We start from the raw sequence: 27024 nt of genomic DNA, 5'->3' as shown, positions 1-27024 counted from the left end.
CAAAAATTAGTAACCCCCCCCCAAAAAAATCCTGGATCCGCCCTTGAGTTTACCCCTAGTCAATACCTTGCTCTTTACGCTAAAATTCGAATTTTGTTCGAATCACAAACCCCTGATTCACAAAGGCAGGTAATTAGAATAGATAGCTCTTTTGAAAGTACTAGAAAAAACTTTAGCGTAAAGAATGAGGTATTGACTAGGGGAAAAACCCCTTTATATACGTAATAATTTCTGTTTGTTTTAAGTTTTAATGTTGCTCCTTACTTTCAGTTGAAAAAACTTGTTTTTTTATTTAATTTTGTTTATTAAATAATGCTGGGAAATCCGGCACCCCCTTCATAAAAATGTCCCTTGCCCCACAGAAACGTCCTCCTTGGAAAGATCCCCCCCCCCCCACCAGAAAAAAATCCCTCCTGAAACGTCTGTATACTTCCCATTTACCAATGCTATATGTAAATAATGGGCAACATTCATAGCTTGCAGTCCTTCCCCCAGGAACTGTGGGGGACTAAGTCATCCTTAAAGACATGTTTATTGGATTTTCGACAATGCTGAACAAAATGGCTATCTTAAATTGGGTGACTTCGGGAAAAAAAGCGTGGTAGAGGGCCAAGTTGCCCTCCAATTTTTTGGTCGCTTAAAAAGGGCACTAGAGCTTTTAATTTCCGTTCAGAAGAGCCCTCTCACGATATTCTAAAACTACTCGATTGATACGATCACCCCTGGGAAAAAAAACAAATAAACACGCATCCGTTATCTTTCTTCTGGCAAAAAATACAATATTCCACATTTTTGCAGATAGGAGCTTGAAACTTCAATAGTAGGGTTCTCTAATACGTTGATACTAATGGTGTGATTTTCATTAAAGTTCTATGACTGTTAGAGGCTGTTTTTCCCTTTTTTTGAAAATTAGGGAAATTTTCTCAGGCGCGTGACTTTTGATGGGTGAGACTTATATATTTGAAATCAGCATAAAAATCCGATTCTTTTGATGTATCTATTGGTATAAAAATTACGGTTTTTAGAGTTTAGGTTCCCTATTGGGCCGGGTCGCTCCTTACTCAGTTATAAAAACTTTTCTTTTTATTTAAAGGTACCCCCCCCCCCTATTTTACGTATTATGTATAAAAATCCCCCCTGAAAACGTTTGTATACTTCCCAATAACCAATTCTATATGTTAACATTGGGTAAAGTTCATAACTTTCAGCCCTCCCCCCGGAGACTTTGGAGGATTAAGTCATCCTAAACGACATAGTAAACATATTTTCAACCATGCTGAACAAAATGGCTATCTCAAAATTTTGATCGGGTGACTTTGGGAAGAAAAAAGAGCGTGGGAAGGGGCCTAGTTGCCCTCAATTTTTTGGTCACTTAAAAAAGGCACTATATCTTTTAATTTCCGTTCCAATGAGCCCTCCCACGATATTCTAGGACCACTGGGTCAATACGATCACCCCTGAAAAAAAAACGCATCCGTGATCTTTGTTCTGGCAAAAAAGATGTAAAATTCCGCATTTTTGTAGATAGTTGCTTGAAACCTGTACAGTAGGGTTCTCTGATACGCTGAACATGATGGTGTGATTTGGATTAAGGTTGTATAATTTTTTAGGGGGTTTTTCCCCCTTTTTTGTAAAATCAGCCAAATTTTCTCAGGCACGTAACTTTTGACGAGTAAATTTAAACTTGATGAAACTTATATATTTGAAATCAGCATTAAAATCTGATTCTTTTGATGTATCTATTGGTATCAAAATTCCGTTTGTTACAGTTTCGGTTACCATTGAGCCGGGTCGCTCCTTATTTACGGTTCGTTACCACGAATTGTTTGATCACCTTTTAAAGTATAAATGAGGATGCATAGATAGGTTTATTTGTAAGCTATTACCATAGTTCACCAACAAAAAGTTAAGCTATATTACTGCGACAACTTATTTCTACCTACTACTGATGCTTTTAAATTATTATTTTTTTCAAATATCTTTGTTCATTTTTTTTATTCTCTTTTTTTAGGAGACGAATGCCATTGTTCAGACTGGCACGGCTGTGTAATGGCCGAAACAATCGTGGGAAGAGAAAATGTACAACCATACAAATTTTCTGAATGTTCTCTAACGGAATATGTTGAAAAACTAAGAAAGGGTCGAGGAATATGCTTGTTTAACAGGCCAAATCAGGTGATATTCTTTTCTGCTTACTATTGATTATCATCTAGTTTAAATACTGATGTGTTTCTCTGCTCCCTAGTTCTCAAACGAAGTATTGTTGAGTCTTTTTTCTAAAAAGAATGAAGTGTGAATGTCGTTTAAAAATTAATGTTATTCTCCAGAAGAAAGTTTCCGTTTTCTTGGGATGATTACTTTGCAAAATAGAGCATGTGGTATGCTGTAAAAATCCATTTTGTTGCAGCTATATATGAAAATGAGGACTTAGACTTGGTATACTGCCAAAAAGTAGACCAAAACAGGAAAAATAGCGCAAAAAAAAAATCAAAGCCAGTTGAAAAGAGTGAACGCCGCAAATATTTTGGTATTGCTTTAGGTAAGGTAAATTCAAAGTAAATTCAAGTAAATTCACAATGGGTGGAAATGAAAAACCTTAACCGTCAAATGAGACTAGACCAATCAGGGCAGCTAAAGCAAAGGACATTGAAAAGCTGTCTGAAGCAATGAAAATGCAAAACGAAGAAAAAGAACAGTGTGGTTAGAAGGCAAGTGACGGTGAGTATCAGACCGAGTAAAAAATGGAAGTGAAGAATAGAAATACTTACGGTTAGAGAACCTGCGACAGCTGGGATCAAAACGATTTAAAAACGAGCGTGAAGAATAGAGAATTGTTTGGTTAGAAGATCTGCAAAAGCGAGGATCAAAATTAAGTTAAACGAAAGTGAAGAACAAGGAATTGTGCGGCTAGAAGACAAGCGAAAGCGAGAATCAGAACGAGTCAAAAATGAAAGTGAAAAACAAAGAATTGTGCAGTTAGAAGATATACAACAACAAGTATTAGAACGATTCTAAAATGAAAGTGAAGAACAAAGAAATATTAGGGTAGAAGAGCAACGCCGTTGCAATCTCCGACACCAACCGGATGTAGCACAAAGCCCAAGACTAACCTGATATTTCTTTCTTCTTCACTTTTAATTTTGTTTTGTTCTGATGAATCGCTTTTGCAGGTCTCATAACCGCACAATTCCATTTTTAATTCGTTCTGATTCTCACTGTTATATGAGTTCTAAAAGCAAATGTCTTTGTTCTTCACTTTAATTTTGTAAGCGTTCTGACTCTCGCTGTCACTTGTCTTCCAGCCACAAGTGCCTTTTTTCTTCACTCGTTTTGATTCTCGATGTCGTTTGTCTTCTAACCGAAAATTTCTTTGTTCTTAACTTTCATTTTTAATTTGTTTTGATTCTCGTTCCTGCAAGTCTCCTATCCGCATTTTTCTTTCTTCTTCATTTGGGATCTTCATTATATCAGACAATTTTTCAATGCCCATTGCTTTAGCTGCCCATTTAGGCATAGTCTCATTTGATGGTTCAGGCCACTCATTTTCACCCATTGCAAATTTACGTTGTTCAGATAGTTTTCTTGGACTTATCACCTTTGATAGTTCAGGAAGTTGGACAATTTTTTCCCAACGAATCATCGTTTATAATTATTGTAAATCTGAAGTTTTTGGGTCGTCCTCTTGTCAAGGAACCTTTTGAAGCTAGACTGATAATTCTCCTTAGAGAAAACTCTCTAGAGAGCTTCGTAAGATACACTGTCAATCATCCTCAGATAAAATTGGTTATATGACGTCATTTGCATATGTAACATGAATGCAGCCTTTTATATTATTATATAAACTCATTAAAACACTGACGATCATAAATATGACATCATTTTTCTAATTTTTGGCCTGATGTGAATTGTTTTTTCTAAATTAAGGCTCTTGACGAATTTTCTCAAACTCCTCCTATCCCGATCATTTCTTCAGGCCAGAAAATTCCATCAGGCCAATTTTCCAAAAGATAAGGAGTCGTTTCGAAGAAAACACATATATAAATAAATTAAATAAATATGCAATAATTGCTCCTTTAAAGAGTTAAGCTGAATGTCCAACGGCTCTCCATAATGCGAAAAAATGACAAAAATCGTATGTAGAGACAGTGCCAGGTTAGCTGCCAAAAAGAGCTTGCATTTTAATGAAGTACATAATTTGAAGGAATGATCTATTTTGTCAGTCTTAAGTCAACATATGTGAATTGATAAAGCTAAATCTCTTTTTAGTCTTGGTTTTTAGTTGCTTTTTTGTTATCAAGGAGCGTTCTAAAAGAAAGTTAGATATTTATTGCTTTTTTTACATTTCTTCTCTTTCGCTGAGGACAGCTGTTGGTCACATTCAAAACGCTCTTTTTGCTTTTATTTTAATCACTGCCTCTGGACAATTATTTAATACAGATAATTTCTGTTCTTCATGGGACAGGTTTTGTTACTTTTAACGCCTGTTTCTAAGGTAAAACCTTATTAATAGTATTGGTTCAATCTATCTAAACTCAGCCCTATCCTTTTTGCACATCCGTTTTCGTGAATTTAGTGAATTCCAAGAATGAATTATATGATATTGCTATTGATATTGCGTCTGAAATTGCGTAATCATTCTTGTTCTCGGTGAAACAATAACAAACGGTGATTCTAATAAGCAATTGGAGGAGATATTTTTGTATTCTAATGGTATTGAGCTGATTATTGCTTATTTACTATTGATAATTGATTATAACTACAACAGTGCACGTATCATTATTGTAATTTAATGGCCCCGTGTATATTATTTTTTTATTACCGGGCTTGCGCATGAAATTGGGCCCCATATTCCCATCTAGTACCCCGAGTCCCCATCCAAGACCCCATGTCCCTCTTCAGAATTCCGAGTTCCCCACGAGGCCCCTATGCCTCCTCTCCAGGGCTCCATCCCCAACTCTAGCTCCTCCACCCCGATTTTTTAACTGAATTTGTTTCAACTTTTTTTCCATGTCTTAAAATCACAATAAATATACTTATAGCAAAAAAAAAAATCACCTTTGATATTTTAAAAGTACAAAATGAGGAGAATATAAATATGTCAGTTGTGATTTTTCTCTTATAAAAATAATGTTTGTAGGGACGTTTTTTTACTTATTTTTTTTGTAACAGAAGTTTTTCACCTTTTTTTCATGTCTTAAAATTACATTATAAGACATAAAATACTATATATGGTATATTAGAGTCTGAAATAGGTGAATCAGGTTTTAACAAAATCGGAAAAAGATGAATCGGATTCTTTTTAGAGTTAGGGACTTATTAAGTGGGAACTTATCAATATTCATTCAAACACAGACACTACTATCACCTGACGTGTGGTGTACTAGCGTCTGAAATAGATTAATTAGATTTTTCCAAAGTCTGGGAGAACTTTTCTGAGAAACTCTGAAATAGGTGAGTTAGGTTTTACCAAAGTCTGAGAGAGATGAGTCAGATTCTTTTTAGAGTTAGAGACATATGAAGGTGGAATTCATCGAATTTAGTCAAACACAGACACTACTATCCGCTCCCAAGTGGTATACTAGAGTCTAAAATAGGTGAATTAGGTATTTACCATGGTCTGAGAGAGATGAGTATTATTCTTTTTAGAGTTACAGACATATTGAGTGAGAATTTATCAAAATTCAGTCAAAAACAGACACTACCATCAGCTCACAAGTAATATACTAGAGTGGTATACTAGAGTCAGACTCACAAGTGGTATAAAAGATTCTGAAAAAGATGAATTAGGTTTTTCTTACCAAAGTCTTAGAGAGATAAATCGAATTCTTTTTTAGAGTTAGTGACATACGAATGGAAAATTTATCAAGATTCAGCCAAACACAAACACTAATATCAGATGAAACGTCAGATGAAGTCTAGGAGAGAAGAAAAGGGTTGTTTTTGGAGTTAGAGACATAGGAAGTGGGAATTTACCAAGATTCGTTCAAAGAGAGACACTACTATCAGCTCACAAGTGGTAGACTAGAGTCTGAAATATATGAATTAGGTTTTACCATAGTCTGATAGAGAGAGATGAATCGAATTTTATTTAGAGTTAGAAACATTTGAAGTTAAAATTTATCAAGATTCAGTCAAGTATAAACGCTGTTATCAACTCACAAGTGGTATACTAATAGATGAATTAGGTTTTTTACCTAATTCAAAAGTCTGAGAGAGATCAATCGAATTATTTTTAGAGTCAGAGACACTTGAAGTGGAAATTTATCAAGATTCAATCAAGCAGAGGTGCTACTATCAACTCACAAGTGGTACACTAGAGTCTGAAATAGGTGAATTTGGTTTTACCAAAGTCTGAAAGAGATGAATCGGATTCTTTTTAGAGAAAGAGACATATGTTGTGGGAATTTATCAAGTTCAGTCAAACACAGACAGTACGATCAGCTCACAAGTGGTATGCTAGAATCTGAAATATGTGAATTAGGTTTATTACGGTAAATAACGAGAATTTATCAAGGTTCAGTCAAACACAGACATTAGTATCATCTGACAAGTAGTATGCTAGAATCTGAAGTATGTGAATTAGGTTTTTATCATATTCTGAAAGAGATGACACGAATGCTTTTTAGAGTTAGAGACAAAAGAAGAGGGAATTTATCAAGATTCAGTCAAACACAGACACTGTACTCTTTTACCATAGAAATGATTCTTTTAGATTTAGAGACATATGAAGTGAAAAGTTTTCAGGATTCAGTCAAAAACAGACACTGCTATTACCTCACAAATGATATACTAGAGTTTGAAATAGGTGAGTTAGGTTTTTGCAATAGTCTTGGAGAGATGAAACGAATTGTTTTTGGAGTTAGAAACATTTGAAGTGGAAATTTATCAAGATTCAGTCAAATACAGACGCTACTATAACTCACAAGCGGTATACTAGAGTCTGAAATAGATGAATTAGGTTTTTACTAAGGTCTGAGAGAGATCATTTGATTTCTTTTTAGAGTTAGAGACATAAGAAGTGAGAATTTATCAAGTTTCAGTCAAACACAGAGACTACTATCAGCACACAAGGGGTATACTAGAATTTAAAATATGTAAATTAGGTGTTTAACATAGTCTGAGAGAGATGAAATGGATATTTTAGAGTTAGAGACATATGAAGTGGTAACTTATCAAGATACCTTCAATCATAACCATTACTATTAGGTGACAAGTGGTATACTAGAGTCTGAAATAGGTGAATTAGGTTTCACCAAAGTCTGAGAGATATGCAACGGGTTTGTTTTAGAGTTAAAGACATATGAAGTGGGAAGTTTTCAAGATTCAGTCAAAAACACAAACTGCTATCGGCTATCAAGTGATATACTAGAGTATGAAATAGGTGAAGTAGGTTTTTTCCACAATCTTAGAGAGATGAATCGAATTCTATTTAGAGTTGGAGACATTTGAAGAGGAAATTTATCAAGACGTTGTTAAAAACAGTTGTGACTATCAGCTCACATGTGATATACCAGAGTCTGAAATAGATGAATCAGGTTTCTACCAAAGTCTGAGACAGATCAACTGAAGTGTTTTTAGAGTTAGAGACATAAGAATTTGGAATATATCAAGATTGAGTCAATCACATATACTAGTATCAGCTAACGAGTTCTGTACTAGAGTCTGAAATAGATACTACTATTAGATCTAAAGTGTTATATTAGAATCTTGAATAGATGAGTTAATTTATACCACAGTTAGAGACATGTGAGGTGAGAATTTATCAAGATACAGCCGAACACAGACACTAAAATCAGCTCACAAGTGGTATAGTAAAGTCTGAAATAGACGAAATGGGTTTTACCAAGTCTCAGAGAGATGAATCGAATTCTTTTTTATAGTTATAGACATATGAAGGGGGAATTTATCAAGATTTAGTCAAACATAAAAACTACTATCAGCTCACAATTGGTATACTAGAGTCTGAAATAGGTGAATTAGATTTTTACCATAGTCTAAGAGAGATTAATTGGATTCTTTTTAAAGTTAGAGACATATGAAGTGAAAATTTATCTAGGTTCAGTCAAAACAGACACTACTATCAGCTCACATGTTGTACACTAAATTCGGAAATAGATCAATTAGGTTTTACCAAAGTCTGAGAGAGATGAATCAGATTCTTTTTAGAGTTAGAGACATATTAAGTTGGAAGTTTTCATGATTTTTTCAAAAACAGACACTGCTATCAGCTCACAGGTGATATGCTAGAGTCTGAAATAAGTGAATCAGGTTTTTACCACAGTTTTAGAGAGATGAATCGGATTCTATTTAGAGTTGGAGACATTTGAAGAGGAAATTTATCAAGATTCTGTTCAACACAGACGCAACTATCAGCTCACTTTTGGTATACCAGAGTCTGAAATAGATCAATTAGGTTTCTACCAAAGCCTGAGAGGGATCAATCGAATTGTTTTTAGAGTTAGAGACATAAGAAGTTGGAATTTGTAAAGATTGAGTCAAACAAAGATACTACTGTCAGCTACCAAGTTGTGCACTAGAGTCTGAAATAGGTACAAATATCAGATCACACGTGTTATATTAGAATCTGAAATAGATGTATTAAGTTATACCACAGTTAGAGACATATGAAGTGAGAATTTATCAAGATTCAGCCAAAAAGAGACACCACAATCATCTCACAAGTGGTATAGTAGAGTCTGAAACAGATGAAATAGGTTTTACCATAGTCTCAGAGATATGAATCGAATTCTTTTTTAGAGTTATAGACATATGAAGGGGGAATTTATCAAGATTTAGTCATACATAGAAACTACTATCACCTCACAATGGGTATACTAGAGTCTGAAATTGGTGAATTAGGTTTTATAATAGTCTAAGAGAGATGAATCGGATTCTTTTTAAAGCTAGAGACATATGAAGAGAAAATTTATCTAGGTTCAGTCAAAACAGACACTACTATCAGCTCACATGTTGTATACTAAATTCGGAAATAGATGAATTAGGTTTTACCAAAGTCTGAGAGAGATGAATCAGATTCTTTTTGGGGTTAGAGAAATATAAAGTGGGGAGTTCATCAAATTTAGTCAATCAAGGATACTATTACAAGCTCCTAAGGGGTATACTTCAGTCTGAAATAGGTGAATTAGGTTTTATCAAAGTCTGAGAGGGATGAATCAGATTGTTTTTAGAGTTAGAGACATAAGAAGTGAGAATATACCAAGATTCAGTAAAACAGAGACACTACTATCTGCTCACAAAAGGTATAGCAGAGTCTGAAATAGGTGAATTATGTCTTACCAAAGTCTGAGAGAGATGAATCAGATTCTTTTTAGAGTTTGAGACATAAGAAGTGAAAATTTACCAAACACTAACACACAAATACTTGTCCAATAAGAGAGTCATACTTACTCCCACCATTTACCCGTGTCATTTACAATTTTTGCCTCTCAATTACTCGGACTATCTGTATTGGCTTTTTGTCCTACAAATAGCCATGTCTTGATGCCAAATGCAAAATACTTGATTTTCAATTCAAAAATCAACGGATTCAGTCAAACACAGACACTACTATCAGCTCACAAAAGGTATACTAGAGTCTGAAATAGATGAATTAGGTTTATACTAAAGTCCGAGAGAGATGAAAAGGATTCTTTTTAGAGTTAGACTCATATGAAGCGGGACGTTATCAAGATTCAATCAAACACAGAATTTAATATTAGCTCAAAAGTTATATACTAGAGTCTGAAACAGGTGAATTAGGTTTTTACCAAAGTCTGAGAGAAGACATGAATCAAATTCAGTTTAGAATTAGAAACATATGAAGTGGGAATTTATCAAGATTCAGTCAAACACATAGACTACTATTGGCTCACAAGTAGTATACTAGAGTCTGAAATAGATGAATTACATGTCTACGAAAGTCTAAGAGAGATCAATCGAATTCCTCTTAGAGTTAGAGACATAAGAAGTGGGATATTATCAAGATTCAGTCAGATAAAGATACAGAATTAGGTTTCATCAAAGTCTGAGAGAGAGGAATCGGATTCATCTTAGAGTTAGAAACATAAGAAGTGGGAATTTATTCAGTCAAACACAGCCACCACTATCAGCTCACAGGTGGTATAATAGAGTCTGAAATAGATGAATTAGGTTTTTACCGAAGTCTGAGAGGGATGCAACAGATTCTTTTTAGAGCTAAAGACATATGAAATGGGAAGTTTTCAAGATTCAGTCAAACAAAGAAACTGCTATCAGCTCACAAGTAATATACTAGAGTGATAAAATATGATCTCATAAGTGATATACTAGAGTCTAAAATAGATGAATTAGGTTTTTGCCATAGTCAGAGAGAGATGAAACGAATTCTTTAAAGAGTTAGAGACGTAAAAATTGGGAGTATATCAAGATTCAGTCAAATACAAAAACTACTATCACCTAACAATTGGTATACTATAGTCTGAAATACATGAACCGGATTCTTTTAGGAATTAGAGACATATGAAGTGAGAATTTATAATGATTTTGTCATATACAGGAACTACTCTCAGATCAAAAGTTATTTACTAGAGTCTGAAATAGGTGGATTAGGTTTTTGCCAAAGTCTGAGAAAGATGAATCGGATTCATTGTAGAGTTAGAGACATATGAAGTGGGATTTCATCAAGATTCAGTCAAAGAAAGACACTACTGTCAGCTCACAAGTGATATACTAGGGTCTGAAATAGGTGAATTAGGTTTCTACCATGGTCTGAGAGATGAATCGAGTTATTTTTAGAGTTAAGACATATGAAGTTGGATTTTATCAAGATTCAGTCAAATACAAACGTTACTATCAGCTCACAAGTGATATACTAGATTCTGAAATAGGTGAATTAGAATTTTACTAAAGTCTGAGAGACAGATAAATCGGTTTCATAGGTTCACATAGCGTGGGATGTCTCGCTAAGTGAACCTAAATAAATCTAACTTGAATGAAATTATTTGAAAAAAAAAGTTTCCGTTGTATGTTGGTTGTAGGTACCCGGGATGCAGGTAAAAAATCAATTGTGCTGCCATCAGTTGTTCGTTCTAACTTCATATGTTTCTAACTCTAAAAAGAACTAAATTCATCGCTCTAATACTTTGGCAAAAAACCTAATTCATCAATTTCAGATTCTAGTACACTGCTGGTAGGCTAATAGTAGTGTCTGTGTTTGACTGTATCTTGATAAATTCCCACTTCATATGTCTCTAACTCTAAAAAAATCTGATTCATCTCTCTTGGACTTTGGTAAGACCTAATTCACCCTTTTCAGACTCTAGTATACCACTTGTCAGCTGATAGTAGTATCTATCTTTGACTGAATTTTGACAATTTCTCACATTTTCTGTGTCTAACTCTAAAAAGAATCCGATTAATCTCTTTCAGACTATGGTAAAACTTAATTATTCTATTTCAGAATCTAGTATGCCATTTGTAATCTGATAGTGGTATATACGTTTGACGGAATCTTGATAAACTCCCACTTCATCTTTCTCTAATTCTAAACATAATTCGATTCCTTGCTCTCAGACTTTAGCAAAAACCTAATTCATCTGTTTCAGACTCTACTAAACCACTTCTGATCTGATAGTAGTGTCTGTACTTGACTGAATCTTGATAAATTCACAGTTCATATATCTCTAACTGTAAAAAGAATTCGAATTATATCTCCCAGACTATGGTAAAAAACCTAATTCATCTATTTCAGACTCTAGTATACCACTTTTGAGCTGATAGTAGTGTCTGTGTTTGGCTGCATCTAGATAGTTTCAAAATTTATGTGTCTCCAACTCTATAAAGAATTTGATTTCATCTCCCTTAGACTTTGCTAAAAGCCTAATTCACCTACTTCAGACTCTAGTATACCTGTTGTGAGCTGATAATAGTGTTTGTGTTTGACCAAATATTGACAAATTTCCATTTCATACATCACTAACTCTAAAAAAATCTGATTCATCTCTCTTAGACTTTTGTAAAACCTTATTCATCAATTTCAGACTCTAGTATACCACGTTTGAGGTGATAGTAGTGGCTGTATTGGACTGAATAAATTCCCACTTCTGATGTTTCTAACTCTAAAAGGAATCCGATTCCTCTCTCTCAGACTTTTGTAAAACCTAATTCACCTTTTTCAAAATCTTATATACCACTTGTGAGTCTGACTCTAGCATACCACTCTAATATATTACTTGTAAGCTCACAGTAGTGTCGGATTTTGACTGAATTTTGATAATTTCTCACTCAATATGTCTCTAACTCTAAAAAGAATCATATTCATCTCTCTCAGACCAAGGTAAAAACCTAATTCACCTATTTCAGACTATAGTATACCACTTGTGAGCCGATAGTAGTGTCTTTGTTTGACTGAATCTTGATAAATTTACATTTCATATGTCTCAAACTCTAAAAAGAACCCGATTCATCTCTCTCAGGCTATAGTAAATACCTAATCACCTATTTATCTCTTTCTGACTCTAGTATACCGCTTGTGAGCTGGTAGTAGTGTTTGTGTTTTGAGTGAATCTTGATAAATTCCAACTTCATATGTTTTGAACTCTAAAATAAGGTTCGATACATTGCTCTCAGACTATGGTAAAAATCTAATTCATCTGTTTCAGACTCTAATACACCACTTCTGATCTGATAGTAGTGTCTGTGTTTGACTGAATCTTCATAATTTCCCACTTCATATGTCTGTAACTCTTAAAAAGATTTTGATTCATTTCTCTCAGACTTTGGTAATAACCTAATCCATCTGTTTTGACACTAGTATACCACTTATGATGTGATAGTAGTGTCTGTATTTGACTGAATCTTGATAAATTCCCAGTTCATATATCTCTAACTGTAAAAAGAATTCGAATTATATCTCCCAGACTATGGTAAAAAACCTCATTCATCTATTTCTTACTCTAGTATACCACTTTTGAGCTGATAGTAGTGTCTGTGTTTGGCTGCATCTAGATAGTTTCAAAATTTATATGTCTCCAACTATATTAAGAGTTTGATTTCATCTCCCTTAGACTTCGCTAAAAACCTAATTCCCCTACTTTAGACTTTAGTATACCTGTTGTGAGCTGATAATAGTGTTTGTGTTTGACTAAATATTGGCAAATTTCCATTTCATATATCACTAACTCTAAAAATCTGATTCATCTCTCTTAGACTTTTGTAAAACCTTATATATCAATTTCAGACTCTAGTCTACCACGTGCGAGCTGATAGAAGTGGCTCTGTTTGACTATATAAATTCCCACTTCTTATGTTTCTAACTCTAAAATGAATCCGATTCCTCTCTCTCAGACCTTTGTAAAACCTAATTCACCTTTTTCAAAATCTTATATACCACTTGTGAGTCTGACTCTAGCATACTTAGATAATTTCTCACTCAATATGTCTCTAACTCTAAAAAGAATCATATTCATCTCTCTCAGACCAAGGTAAAAACCTAATTTTACCTATTTCAGACTATAGTATACCACTTGCGAGCCGATAGTAGTGTCTTTGTTTGACTTAATGTTGATAAATTCTCATTTCTTACATCTCGAACTCTAAAAAGAGCCCGATTCATCTCTCTCAGGCTATGGTAAAAACCTAATCACCTATTTCAGACTCTAGTATACCACTTGTGTGCTGATAGTAGTGTCTGTGTTTGACTGAATCTTGATAAATTCATACTTCATATTTCTCTAACTCTAAAACAGAATTCAATTCATCTCTCTCAGACTATGGTAAAACCTAGTTCATCTGTTTCAGACTCTAGTATACCACTTGTGGTCTGATAGTAGTGTCTGTGTTTGACTGAAGCTTGATGGATTCCCACTTCATATGTCTTTAACTCTAAAAAGAATTTTATTCATCTCTCTCAGAATATGGTAAAACCTAATTCACCTTTTTCTGCCTCTAGTATACCACTTGTGTGCTGATAGTAGTGTTTGTGTTTGACTGAATCTTGATAAATTCCCACTTCATATATCTCTAACCATACACTGAGTACATGAATGATTACGCAATATCAGATAAGGTATCATTCTTGAAATTCACAAAATTCTCGGAAACACATGTGCAAAAAGGATGGGGCTGAGTTTAAATAGATTGATCCAATACTACTATTCTTTCTAGGAATTAACGACTATAATTTAGTTTAAAGTTATTGTAAATACAGTTTTATTTTTGTGGATGCCGAAATTATAATCAACAGATTAGGTTGCACTACCATGTAGCGTTAATTGTACATTATTCCGAGTTTTAGTTACATTATTAAAAGTGCGAGAGACAGAGTATAATAAGTATCCTCCTTTTTTTAGTTTTAATCATCATCTCCGTTGATACCCTTAAAAAAGGGATTTTCAAATCTTTTTGAACATTACGCTTTACTAAGCTAGGATTTTTTTTTCTCAAAGGCAGGTCTCATAGGTTTGATGGTTTTTGTAAAATTTTTATACGTTTTCGTTTACTTAATCTTGCTCGGGTTATTGGTTGGGACACGTTCGAGTAATCTCTAGTCAAAGTCATATTCTAGGCCGTGCAACAGGTTGCTGCAGCTGAGATCAAACTCCTTGTCCCGTATCATCAAGAAAAGATCAATCCCCCCTCTACCACCCGAAGATCAGCATGACACTATCTGGAAAATGTCTATTTTTTATCTATATGTTTTTATAAATACTTCTTATTTCAACTTTAATTGTATATATGAAATTTTTTTTTAATTCTAAAGTCGATGCGTTAAATCTGCCTTCTTGCTAAACTTTGACATGCGAATATTTTAATTTGTTAAAAGTGTCTTTCTAAATTTAAACCAATGAATTTGCGTTCTCCAATCCAAGGTCTCCAATCAAACAGTTCGTGATAACGAACTGTAAGTAAGGAGTGACCCAGATCAATAGCAACCGAAACTCTAAAAAACGGAATTTTGATACCAGTAGTTACATCAAAAGAACTGGATTTCTATGGTGCTTTCAAATATGTAAGTTTCATCAAGTTTAGTCTCACCCATCAAAGGTGCGAGCCTGAAAAATTTGCCTTATTTAAAAAAAAGGGTGAAACACCTCCCTAAAATTAGTAGAATCTTAATAAAAATCTCCCAGTCAGATTTTGTATCAGAAAACCCCACTGTAGAGGTTTTAAGCTCCTACCTGCAAAAATGTGGAATTTTGTATTTTTTCCCAGAATAAGGATCCTGGATGCGTGTTTTTTCCAGAGGTGATCGTATCTATTCAGTGGTCTTAGAATATCGTGAGAGGCTCATTCGAACGGAAATTAAAAGTTCAAGTGCCCTTTTTAGGTGACCAAAAAGATGGAAGGCAACCAGGCACCCTCCCAATCTAATTTTTTTCCCGAAGTCACCTGATCAAATATGTCTTTAAGGGTAACATCAGTAGAGGAGGGGGTACCAGCACCACGCGACACCCCTGCTGCCACCTACAACTTTTTTACATAATTTATGCATGTTTTTATGGTTTTTTGTCAATGAGAATTTGAAAAACAGGAATTTTGTCACATTTATGTATGTTTTCATGGATGGTTATGTGTGTTGGTCGATTTATTTGATGTTTTTCATGGATGTTTAATGGTTTTTGTCAGTGAGAATGAAAAAACAGGAACTTTGTCACATTTATGGATGTCAACAGAAATTAATGTCTGTTTTATGGTTTTCTCACTGAAAATGAAAAAACAGGAACTTTCTCACATTTATGGATGTCAACAGCAATTCATGTCTGTTTTATGGTTTTCTCAGTGAGAATGAAAAAACAGGAACTTTCTCACTTGGAAAACCATAAACCACGTGGTCCTGTCACGAGTAGCACCTGTGAACTTGATTTACATAATCGCTAGGGGAAATTATTGATTCACGAAGGGGATAATTAAGAAACATTAAGGCTTCTTTAATCTTAGGTCTGAGGGATAAACATTCTTTAGGTCAGAGAGAAAAATTAATATTCTATTTTTAAATAGGGCTTCATTGATCTTTAGTGTCAGGAATTATAATTGACATCACTTGTTATCTTGGAATTATGCGGGAGTCTAAAGAGATATAAATTCTATTTTTAAATACGGCTTCAAGGAGCTTTAAGTCGGAGAGATAAATTGATATTCTAGCGAAACCCTAATAGTTTAGCTAGGAAAATTTATGAGATGAAGAGATTAACGTAGGAAAGGGTTTCCTAGAAATTTGAAATGCATTAGCGCAGAGATGCCAAACAAAAGGAACACGCTGAAATTACGTTTAGGGTTTATTTGGGCGAAACCGTTTTATCCATTTTATGGGATTATTTCGGCGAAACAGTTAGAGACATTTTGAAAGAAGATTTTAGGAAAGGTTTTAGAAGTGAATTTGAGGGTGAAACTCTGTGGTCGTTATAATACACAAGTTCCATTTGAACAGTGTTGTGAGGTCCTCTACCCCAACCCCAAAGGGTTCCGATCCACCACCCCAACCCCGAAGGAAGCCCCCGGTACTCAAAGGTCCCCCTAAGCTCCCATAGAGCCCCAACCCTCCAAACGCCCTCCTCAGACCATCAAAGGCCCTCCTCTGGTCCTCAAAGGGCCCCCCGGACCCCCAAAGGGCACCCCGGACCCCAAAGGCCCTCCCCCCGGTCTTCAAAGGTCCCCCGGTCCCCAAAGGCCCCCCAGGCTCCCAAAGGGCTCCCCAGACCCTCAAAGGCCCACCCCGGGGCCCCCAAAGGTACACCGAGCTCCCAAAAGACCACCGGGGTCCCAAAGACCTTCACCCGGTCTCCAAATGTCCCCCAGGCTCTCAACCAGCCCCCAGGACCCCCAAAGGCCCCCAAAGGTCCCCCAGGTTCCCAAAGGGCACCCCACCCTCCCCTCCCTCTCCTCCCCCCTCCTCACAACCCCCTCCCCCAATCCCCCTCCCCCTCCCCCTCCCCTCCCCTCCCCCTACCCTCCCCTCCCCCTCCCCTCCCCCCTCTCCATTTTCTTAATATTTTTTGTGCATTGAGACACAGAAGGGCACCCTCCCCCAAGGGTCCCCCAAACACCCTCCCCCGGCCCCCCAAAGAGCCCCCGCTCCATTTTTTTTAATACTTTTTTATTGCTTTATTATATCTTTTCTTAACAAGTTACATTAATAATGTCATTCCTAAAACCATTTTACAACCTCAAAGAGTCCCCTCCACAATTCGTAAATACTTTCTTTAATTTTTTAACATGGTATATTTTTTTTACTTTTTACGTATCTTAAAAAGACATGAAATATGCTTACGGCTCTACCAGTCATACTCTGTGCTTGTTCATGGACACGACGCGGCTTTTCCACTGGTACTCTATGGCAGGTTATCGACACTACCGAGTTTATTGCATGCATTAAATCAGTATTTTTTACGCAGTGGAAGGATCAACACAATTCATATCTGTAAAAAGTGAAGATGAATTATTCGACGAAAGTATGTGCACATGAAAAAATCATTGTCGTGTTGAACGCTGACAAGGAGAAATACCTGAACTATGAAACGAGTGCAAGTGGAGATCTTATTGGCAATGTATGCATACGTTGTCATGCCAGTGAGGAGTTAAATTCCTTTGGTGTACCCAAGAATTTCCATCATGCAGGTGGTGGATATGCGAGAGTAACATTACCAGAGAAATTAGTAGTCAAAGAGAATGCCAACTTAAAAATAATAGTTGATGAAGAGGGACAACTTCTAGCTAATGGTTCTGGTAGCATGTTAGCCGTTGATAGATCTTATCGCAATTCTTCCGGTGTTAGCATTCGAATGAAAGCAAAAGGAAAAAGAAGACAAGCATACAGCTGCATCAACATCATAAATCATATCAGAAATCATATCATTTATGTCTTTGAGAAATTAAGAACTGAAGTGGAAGCTTTTTTCATTTTCATTGGTAAAATTCAGAATTAAGCTAACTTTTTTATCTTCTTTAAGAAAATTCAGAAGAGACCTTGAACATTTTGCACTTCTTCGAGAAAACTCAGAATTAAAGTGTTGCACCTTATCTTCATGTCGAAGATCCAAAATCAATGTATAACTTTTTCTATCTTCTATGAAAAATTTGGAACAGAACTTTAAATTTTTCATCTCTTTGCAAAAAATCAGAACTGAATTTAAGAAAATTAGAATTAAAGTGAAACTTTTTATCTTCACTGGAAAATAATCATAATCATAGTGTAACTTTTCCTATCTTCTACAGAAAAATTTAGAACTGAACTTTAAATTTTTTATGTCTTTGAGAAATTATGAACTGAAGTGGAAGGTTTTTCCATTTTCATTGGTAAAATTCAGAATTGAGCTAACTTTTTTCACTTCTTGAAGAAAATTCAGAAGAGAACTTGAACATTTTGCACTTCTTCGAGAAAACTCAGAATTAAAGTGATGCACCTTATCTTCATGTCGAAGATTCAAAATCAATGTAGAACTTTTTCTATCTTCTATGAAAAATTTGGAACTGAACTTTAAATTTTTCATCTCTCTGCAAAATATCGGAACTGAATATAAGGAAATTGGAATTAAAGTGAAACTTTTTATATTCACTGGAAAATAATCACAATCATAGTATAACTTTTTCTATCTTCTACGGAAAAAAGTAGAAGTGAACTTTAAATTTTTTATGTCTGAGAAATTATGAACTGAAATGGAAGGTTCTTTCATTTTCATTCGTAAAATTCAGAATTAAGCTAACTTTTTTCTCTTCTTTAAGAAAATTCAGAAGAGAACTTGAACATTTTGCACGCCTTTGAGAAAGCTCAGAATTAAAGTGGATCTCCTTATATTCATGTTGAATATTCATAATCAATGCTTAACTTTCTCTATCTTTTATGAAAAATTTTGAACAGAACTTTAAATTTTTCATCTCTTTGAGAAAAATCAGAACTGAATTGAAGGAAAATTATAAATAAAGTGAAACTTTTGATCTTCATGGAAAATAATCACAATCATAGTGTTACTTTTTCTATCTTTCATCTAAAAATTTAGAATAGAACTTTAAATTTATTTATTTTATTGTGGAACTTAAAACTGAAGTGGAAGATTTTTATTTTTTCTGGATAAATTAGAATTGAATTGTGTTCTTTGGTAAATTTCAGAAGCGAACTTGAACATTTCTTTACTTCGTTGAGAAAATTTTAAATTGAACTACAACTTTTGATCTTCCGGGAAAATATTCACAAGTATGGTATTACTTTTTCTATCTTCCACCGAAAAATTTAGAATTGAACTTTAAATTTCTTTATGACTTTTTGAAATAAAGAACAGAAGTGGAAGATTTTTATTTTCTCTGGTGAAATTAGAATTGAATCGTGTTCTTTAGTAAAATTCAGAAGAGAACTTGAACATTTCTTCAGTTCGTTGAGAAAATTGTAAATTGAACTAGAACTTTTTATCTTCCTAGAAAATATTGACAAGTATGGTATCACTTTTTCTATCTTCCACCGAAAAATTTAGAATTGAACTTTAAATTTCTTTATGTCTTTGTGAAATAAAGAACTTAAGTGGAAAATTTTTATTTTCTCTGGAGAAATTAGAATTGAATTGTGTTCTTTGGTAAAATTCAGAAGAGAACTTGAACTTTTTTATCTTGTGTGAAAAATTTGGAACAGTATTTTAAATTTTTTATCTCTTCGAGAAAATATTCACAGGTATGGTATTACTTTTTATATCTTCCACCGAAAAATTTAGAAATGAACTTTAAATTTCTTTATGTCATTGTGAAATATAGAACTGAAGTGGTAGATTTTTATTTTCTCTGGTGAAATTAGAATTGAATTGTGTTCTTTGGTAAAATTCAGAAGGGAACTAGAATTTTTCTTCATTTCGTTGAGAAAATTTTAAATTGAACTAGAACTTTTTATCTTCCGGGAAAATAATCACAAGTATGGTATTACTTTTTCTATCTTCCACCAAAAAATTTAGAATTGAACTCTAAACTTCTTTATGTCTTTGTGAAATAAAGAACTGAAGTGGAAGATTTTATATTGTACCTCTCATATCCTACAAAAAATCATCAAAAAGGTAAAATTAATATGCAAATTTCGTTTTAATTATTCATGTACGGTGAGCCAAAATCAAAGCTGCATTAATTCATAAACGTTCAGAAATTAAATTTATAAAAAACAATTTTTTTTAGCTGAAAGTAAGGAGCGACATTAAAACTTAAAACGAACAGAAATTATTCCGTATGTGAAAGGGGCTCTCCCCTCCTCAACGCCTCGCTCTTTCCGCTAAAGTTTGACTCTGTCTCTTAACTCTATTTTTTAAAACAATAGCGTAAAGAGCGAGGGCCTGAGGAGGGGACAGCCCCTTTCGTATACGAAATAATTTCTCTTCGTTTTAAGTTTTAATGTTTCTCCTTACTTTCAGTTAAAAACACTTGTTTTTTCAATTTGTTATAGGTAAAAGGTGTGTTTCGTGGAATTCGATATTGTCATCTTTCAAAGAAAATGAATACAAGAAGGGAAAAAGGGTAATAAATTAAAGTATTTTTCCGGAAAAACAGATCAGGCAGGAATGGAAAATTTCTAACTCTAGTATTCTAGTTTGAAGGAAAAGATAAAGAGAGTGAATTTATTTCGAAAAATAAATTTGGACAAGGGTATCTTAATATCGTAAGCAGAGAAAGGGCCATCATTTAATACTGAACCCTGAAGTAAAAAAGAGGGAAAAAACAAACAAGTAACGAATTAAAACAATGGACACTGTATGGTAACACAAATAATACTTCCTATTAGTGTTCAAAAACCCCCAAAGATGATAAAAATTAATTCAAAAACCCCCAAAGATGATAAAAATTAATTCAAAAACCCCCAAAGATGATAAAAATTAATTCAAAAACCCACAAATATTATAAAAATTAATTAAAAAACTCCCAAAGATGATAAAAATTAATTCAAAAACCCACAAAGATGATAAAAATTAATTCAAAAACCCCCAAAGATGATAAAAATTAATTCAAAAACCCCCAAAGATGATAAAAATTAATTCAAAAACCCCCAAAGATGATAAAAATTAATTCAAAAACCCCAAAAGATGATAAAAATTAATTCAGAAACCCCCAAAGATGATAAAAATTAATTCAAAAACCCCCAAAGATGATAAAAATTAATTCAAAAACCCCCAAAGATGATAAAAATTAATTCAAAAACCCCCAAAGATGATAAAAATTAATTCAAAAACCCCAAAAGATGATAAAAATTAATTCAAAAACCCCCAAAGATGATAAAAATAATTCAAAAACCCCCAAAGATGATAAAAATTAATTCAAAAACCCCCAAAGATGATAAAAATTAATTAAAAAACTCCCAAAGATGATAAAAATTAATTCAAAAACCCCCAAAGATGATAAAAATTAATTCAAAAACCCCCAAAGATGATAAAAATTAATTCAAAAACCCCCAAAGATGATAAAAATTAATTCAAAAACCCCCAAAGATGATAAAAATTAATTCAAAAACCCCCAAAGATGATAAAAATTAATTCAAAAACCCCCAAAGATGATAAAAATTAATTCAAAAACTCCCAAAGATGATAAAAATTAATTCAAAAACCCCCAAAGATGATAAAAATTAATTCAAAAACCCCCAAAGATGATAAAAATTAATTCAAAAACCCCCAAAGATGATAAAAATTAATTAGAAGGGGGCTGTTTATAACTCCTGTTTCTCTTTCTGCGGTAAGAAAATATATAAAATATTTCCTAATATGGGGAATATTTTGTGAAAACAAAGTAAACAAAAGTCCCTCGTCAATACTGACTACCCGTAGAATCTTATTTTAATCTTAGCCCTCCTCCCCAGTCAAAATGTGTCTCTTGTCATTGCAGCCCTTTTATAAAACAGCGTACCGTCAGCTCCTTGATTATTACTCTCAGACGTTGCATGTAAACAAAACATTTTTTAGTTAGAGCCAAGATTTAGAGTTTGTAACACAAATTTTGGCATGTTGAAGTGGATTTAAGGATTCTGATAAAAAGAAGCATTTGTAATTAGGGAGAAATTATTGTTATTATAACTGTAATCATTACTAAAATTATTGTTAAAATCCAAGAAAAAGTAGCTTTCAAGGGTCGAGTAGAAAATACACTGCAAAATAAAAGCACACTATCTACCCGGATTTCAAATTTCTTTAAACCTTAGAAAACTTTAATAAAACTTTAGAAATAATTTCTTGAAACGTGAAAATAACGCACATTGGAAGGTTTCCAAAATTTCTTACGAAGATAATTTAGTACTGAAGGGGATTTAATGAGTCCTATTCTTGTACTTTTCTCTAATGTATTCTTGTTTTCCAGGGGGGAGGTATTAACCCCTACATCATCCCCACTGCCAATTTCCACGCAATGATTTTGTATTTATCAAAAATCTCTTGATAATACCTTCTATTTTCTTGCAGATAATTTTATTAAAGTAATTATTTCGGCTAATGACTGTTATGAGGCATTATTAAGTTGCCTTGTTGTTTTTTACCTTTTTTTATTAGGAGAAGGATTTTCTTAGAAATTCTCCAAAAGCAAAACCGAGCTTGCTTGAGTTTTTAGAGAGTTTAAATTGTATTCTGAAATTTATCAATATCATGATCAGTAAAAGACTGTTGGAAGCTTCATAAGTTTGTCCTTTATTTTCTGCACGCTGCTCCAGTCTTTTATTTTCTGCAGGCTAATTAAAGACTTTTCTGCTCCTAAGAGATCATCCTGTTTTTGAGGTGGAATTTGTGTTTTCAGCAAAGTGCTGGTTTTTCACGTATTCCACATTTAAAGGAAATATCACGAGTCAGTTTATTTGAGCTACTTTTGAAGATATATGTTTCATAAACTGTGAAGACATTATTTTGTTCGTTTTAAGTTTCAAGTTTTCTCTTTACTTCAATAGGAAAAACTTTGCTCTTTTACTATTGATTTTAATATTATTTAATTCTAAAGATACTCTCCGAAAAAAGGAATTTCTCAAAGAAATATAGAGAGCCATTTAAAACTTGAGACGAATACAAATAAAGTACTAAGGTATTCAAACTTATGATGACTAGAATTCACTGTCAATGAATAATCGTCCCATCAGTGGTCGAGCCTAGTCAGTTTTAATGGGAAGTATGGACTTCCGTTTCAAACATGTGTATAATTCTTGCGTGGGGCCAAAAGGACTGATTTTCGCTGATCCTTCAGTCAGAGCCCACAACAATGTGTCATTCGGTATCAGGGTTGCCACCCCTAGTGATTTTCACTATTTCTAAATATATTTATATTGTCTGAAAAGAAAAATCACTAAATCAGCACATAAATCACTAGATTATTGAAGAAAATTACTAAGTCAACAAAACAATCAGTAAAATCTAGTGATATTTTTTCGATGGTTGACAACCGTGGTCGATATGTTTGAGAAATATAATATATTCGTTTCTGGTGTTCCTTATAAATTTGCCCATCCCCGAAACAGACTCCTTCGTACGTTCCTGTCATGAACCCACAACGTTCTTACTCTTCTATATCATTTAGTTGTGACAACCTATATTTGTTTTTTCAGTTGGAGGATTTTGGGAAATGTGGAAACGGAATTGTTGATGAAGGTGAAGACTGTGACTGTGGAACTTTGGATGAGTGCCGTGAAACAGATCCATGCTGTGAAGCTGTGACATGCAAGTTGAAGGCAGATGCGGAATGTTCAACAGGACCCTGCTGTGATAATTGTCAGGTAATTCAAAGTACTAAAGACAGTAAAAAATAATCTGATTCTTTAAATAGGCTAAATTTGAAAATAGGGTTTTATGTAGACCTTGGAAAAATTGTGTGTTCAATTAAAATTTAAAATTGCGTGTAATATATTAGGAAAGATCCCAAAGGCAGTGATGCATTTTTTAAGTAGTTGCCAGTGCTAAATTAAACAAAAAACGCACAATTGTAGGTGAAAAATTGGCAACAAATTAGCTAAAATTATATTGCAGCATACAGCTTAAGAAGATGTAACTTCCAATTGGAGATACAGTTGTCTTCGGGAATCAACAGGCTTATACTGTTTGAAGTTTTACGAACAAAACATATTTTAAGCTTAACTCGTTAGTTCTTATTAGTTATTTTTCACGTGGCAACACTGACAAAACTTTGACTCTGCCCTAATAACTTAATAAATTTAAAACTACTCAAAGAAAATGCCAGAAGATCAAGTTTTTCTACGTACAAATAGGCATAAGATTATTGTATTTTGTAGGTATAACAATTTAGTTAAAACCAACACAGTATTTGGTCATAAAATGAACCATAAGTTGATATGGTATTGACATGATGGTAAGACAGCAAACCTTATTGATTTTGTTAATGTAAACCAAATATCAGGAAATTATGATGTTGATAGACTCAAGGATGAGAATTTGAGAGAGACTTTCCAGGAACAGTTGAATACTAAATTTGAGAGTTTAAAATTTAACAATGTAGAAGATGAATGCATTAATTTTAAGTAAATAATTTGTGAAGTTGTTGATCGTGTCTTAGGGAAGAAAACATGGAACGTAGCTAGGAATATTAGAGAAAAATCTTTATGTTTAATAGAGAGGAGAAGGGGCTTTTACAAGAATTATCTGAGTGATGGATCATATGAAAACAAGAGGAATGTAACGAAATTGAAGAAGGCACTAAGATATGTACCAATGAGGTGTGAAGTGGAGGCCATGGATAAAATTGCCGAGGATCTGGAAGATGCAGCTAGACGACATAATAGTAAAATATTGTACTGGCATGTTAATAAATTGAGAGGGGGTAGTCAATTCAGACTTGTCCCAGTTATAGATAGAAACAGGGACACAAATAGTGATAAGGAAAGAGTTAAAAAGAGATGGGCAGTACATTTTGAGAATTTGTTAAACCGAAACAGAGTTGCACGAAAAAATTTAGAGTAAAATGTAAAATTACATGATACCTTGGATGGGAAGGAAGAATTTTGTGAGGAAAGAATTAGTGCCGGTACTAAAAGAAATACAAAAATAAGTCTTAGGTGTTGATAGCGTGGTTAAGGCGTTTCTTAAATATGGTGGCTCTGAGGTTAGAAATAAGATACTGAAGATTATTTTTTTTAAAGGGAGAGTACCTAGCGATTTTAGGAAAACCCTAATTAAACCTTTTTACAAGAAAAAGTGATAATAGTGAGTGTGATAATTATCGAGGCATTAGCCTTGTTTTCGTAGGTAGCAAATTACTTAGTAAGATTATTATTTTTAGACTGAGAGATACTGTAGACAAGGTTGAGAAGAATAATACTGTTATAGAAAGGATAGAGGATGTGTCGACCAATTTTCACTCTTAGGATAATAATTGAGAAGTGCCTGAGTTGTCGAACATCTATGGTCCTCAATTCTATAGATTATGAGCAAGCGTTCGATTCTGTTGATATAAGACCTTTAGTGAAGGTCTTATCCTTGTATGGCATACTAGACAAATATATTAAAGTGATTTAAAGCTATGTACGAGAATAATACTGCTGCGGTTAAGGTAGGAAACGAGCTTAGAAGCTGGTTTCGTATTAAATCAGGAGTTAAGCAGGGTTGTGTTCTATCCCCCTTTATATAGATTTTTTGATGGACTTTGTCTTAAGGAGCACAGGAAAGGCAATGGGAAAGGCATGGAATGAAATGGAAATTTTTTCCTGGACTTAGATTATGCTAATGATTTAAGCATATTAGATGAAAGTGTGAGTAAAATGAATGAACTCTTAGAGATTTTAATAATAATAATAATAATAATTTATTTTGAACCCGCTACAAAATAACAAAACACAAGCGGAAAAAGAAACATAAAGAAATTTTTTCCTGGACTTAGATTATGCTAATGATTTAAGCATATTAGATAAAAGTGTGAGTAAAATGAATGAACTCTTAGAGATTTTAATAATAATAATAATAATTTATTTTGAGCCCGCTACAAAATAACAAAACACAAGCGGAAAAAAGAAACATAAAGAAATTTCAATATGCACAAATATAATGCACAATCACTAACGGAATGTGACTAGGAAAAACACAACTAGGAAAAAAGAAACATAAAGAAATTTCAACATGCACAAATATAATGCACAATCACTAACGGAATGTGACTAGGAAAAACACAACTAGGAAAAAAGAAACATAAAGAAACTTCAATATACACAAATATAATGCACAATCACTAACGGCAAAACATCCGATTAACGGGTAGAAACAACCCAGAGAAAAAACAGCATTATCAGCTAAAACAGTATTTAATCTTTCAAATGACTCACAAATATCCGTAGCACTGTATTTACCAACAATGGCATGATTACGGTAAGAGCGAGGCAAATAAAGTAGGTATTTCAGGTACCGAGAGCTCATCACTCGAATTTATTTTAGTTGCTTCTTCTGGAGCAGTGGATACCAGACATACCAGACATAACTAAAACTGACTAATCAAAAAATGCACTATTAAGACGGGTGAGTGCTCGACGTGAGTAATGACAACGATTAGTGGCGATTTTCCCGTAGCCTATCTGAAGCTTTTGTTTAATGACGACAAGATCATTTACACGGTGCCCAGAGAGCGTACTACAAATGTGGATACCAGGCCACTTAATAACATCGAATTGAACCATGTACATCGAATTGAAGTACATCGAATTAAGTACATCGAATTGAAACATGGCAGTGCAAAAACTGTAGCTGTTGATTTTACATTGAATGCCAGGTAGTCACATCTATCATCATTCAGGATTAATCCAATATTATAAAATAGACGAGAAACAAGATGAACTGAGCGGACCAGGCCTGATCTCGTTCTGCTAATCAACAATATATCATCTGCATTAGCAACGTAGGAGATATCGGTTTAGCATAGAAAACAGGTACATTTGATATTATTCAACACATGATTAATGCATATTTTGAATAAATATGGGGATAAAACTCCACCTTGGCGAACGCCTGACCCCTGGAAAAATAATTGTAAATGTGAAATCAAAGCAACTGACTCTAAATTCAAGTGATTCTCAAAAATGCCGTCAGAGTCCACGCTTTTTCATTTAAGTTGCTTTACACGATTTAG

General features: G+C 33.9%; 1 protein-coding gene across 1 annotated transcript in view; it reads left to right on the top strand.

Annotated features, from left to right (window-relative positions):
• LOC148940513 (disintegrin and metalloproteinase domain-containing protein unc-71-like) overlaps nt 1–27024 on the top strand; it is a 426194-nt gene that overhangs the window by 191221 nt on the left and 207949 nt on the right. Inside the window, exons 5-6 of the mRNA XM_089104806.1 lie at nt 2012–2175; nt 23507–23674. Of these exons, the coding sequence (XP_088960932.1) occupies nt 2012–2175; nt 23507–23674 (332 nt within the window). The remainder of the gene's footprint in view (nt 1–2011; nt 2176–23506; nt 23675–27024) is intronic.

Source organism: Artemia sp. Qi Xiang Cuo, chromosome 19 (assembly GCF_049724085.1).
Source record: "Artemia sp. Qi Xiang Cuo chromosome 19, ASM4972408v1, whole genome shotgun sequence".
NCBI lineage: Eukaryota > Metazoa > Arthropoda > Branchiopoda > Anostraca > Artemiidae > Artemia > Artemia sp. Qi Xiang Cuo.
The sequence above is the reverse complement of the archived record's forward strand: the minus strand, read 5'-3'. Positions and strand labels throughout refer to the sequence as shown.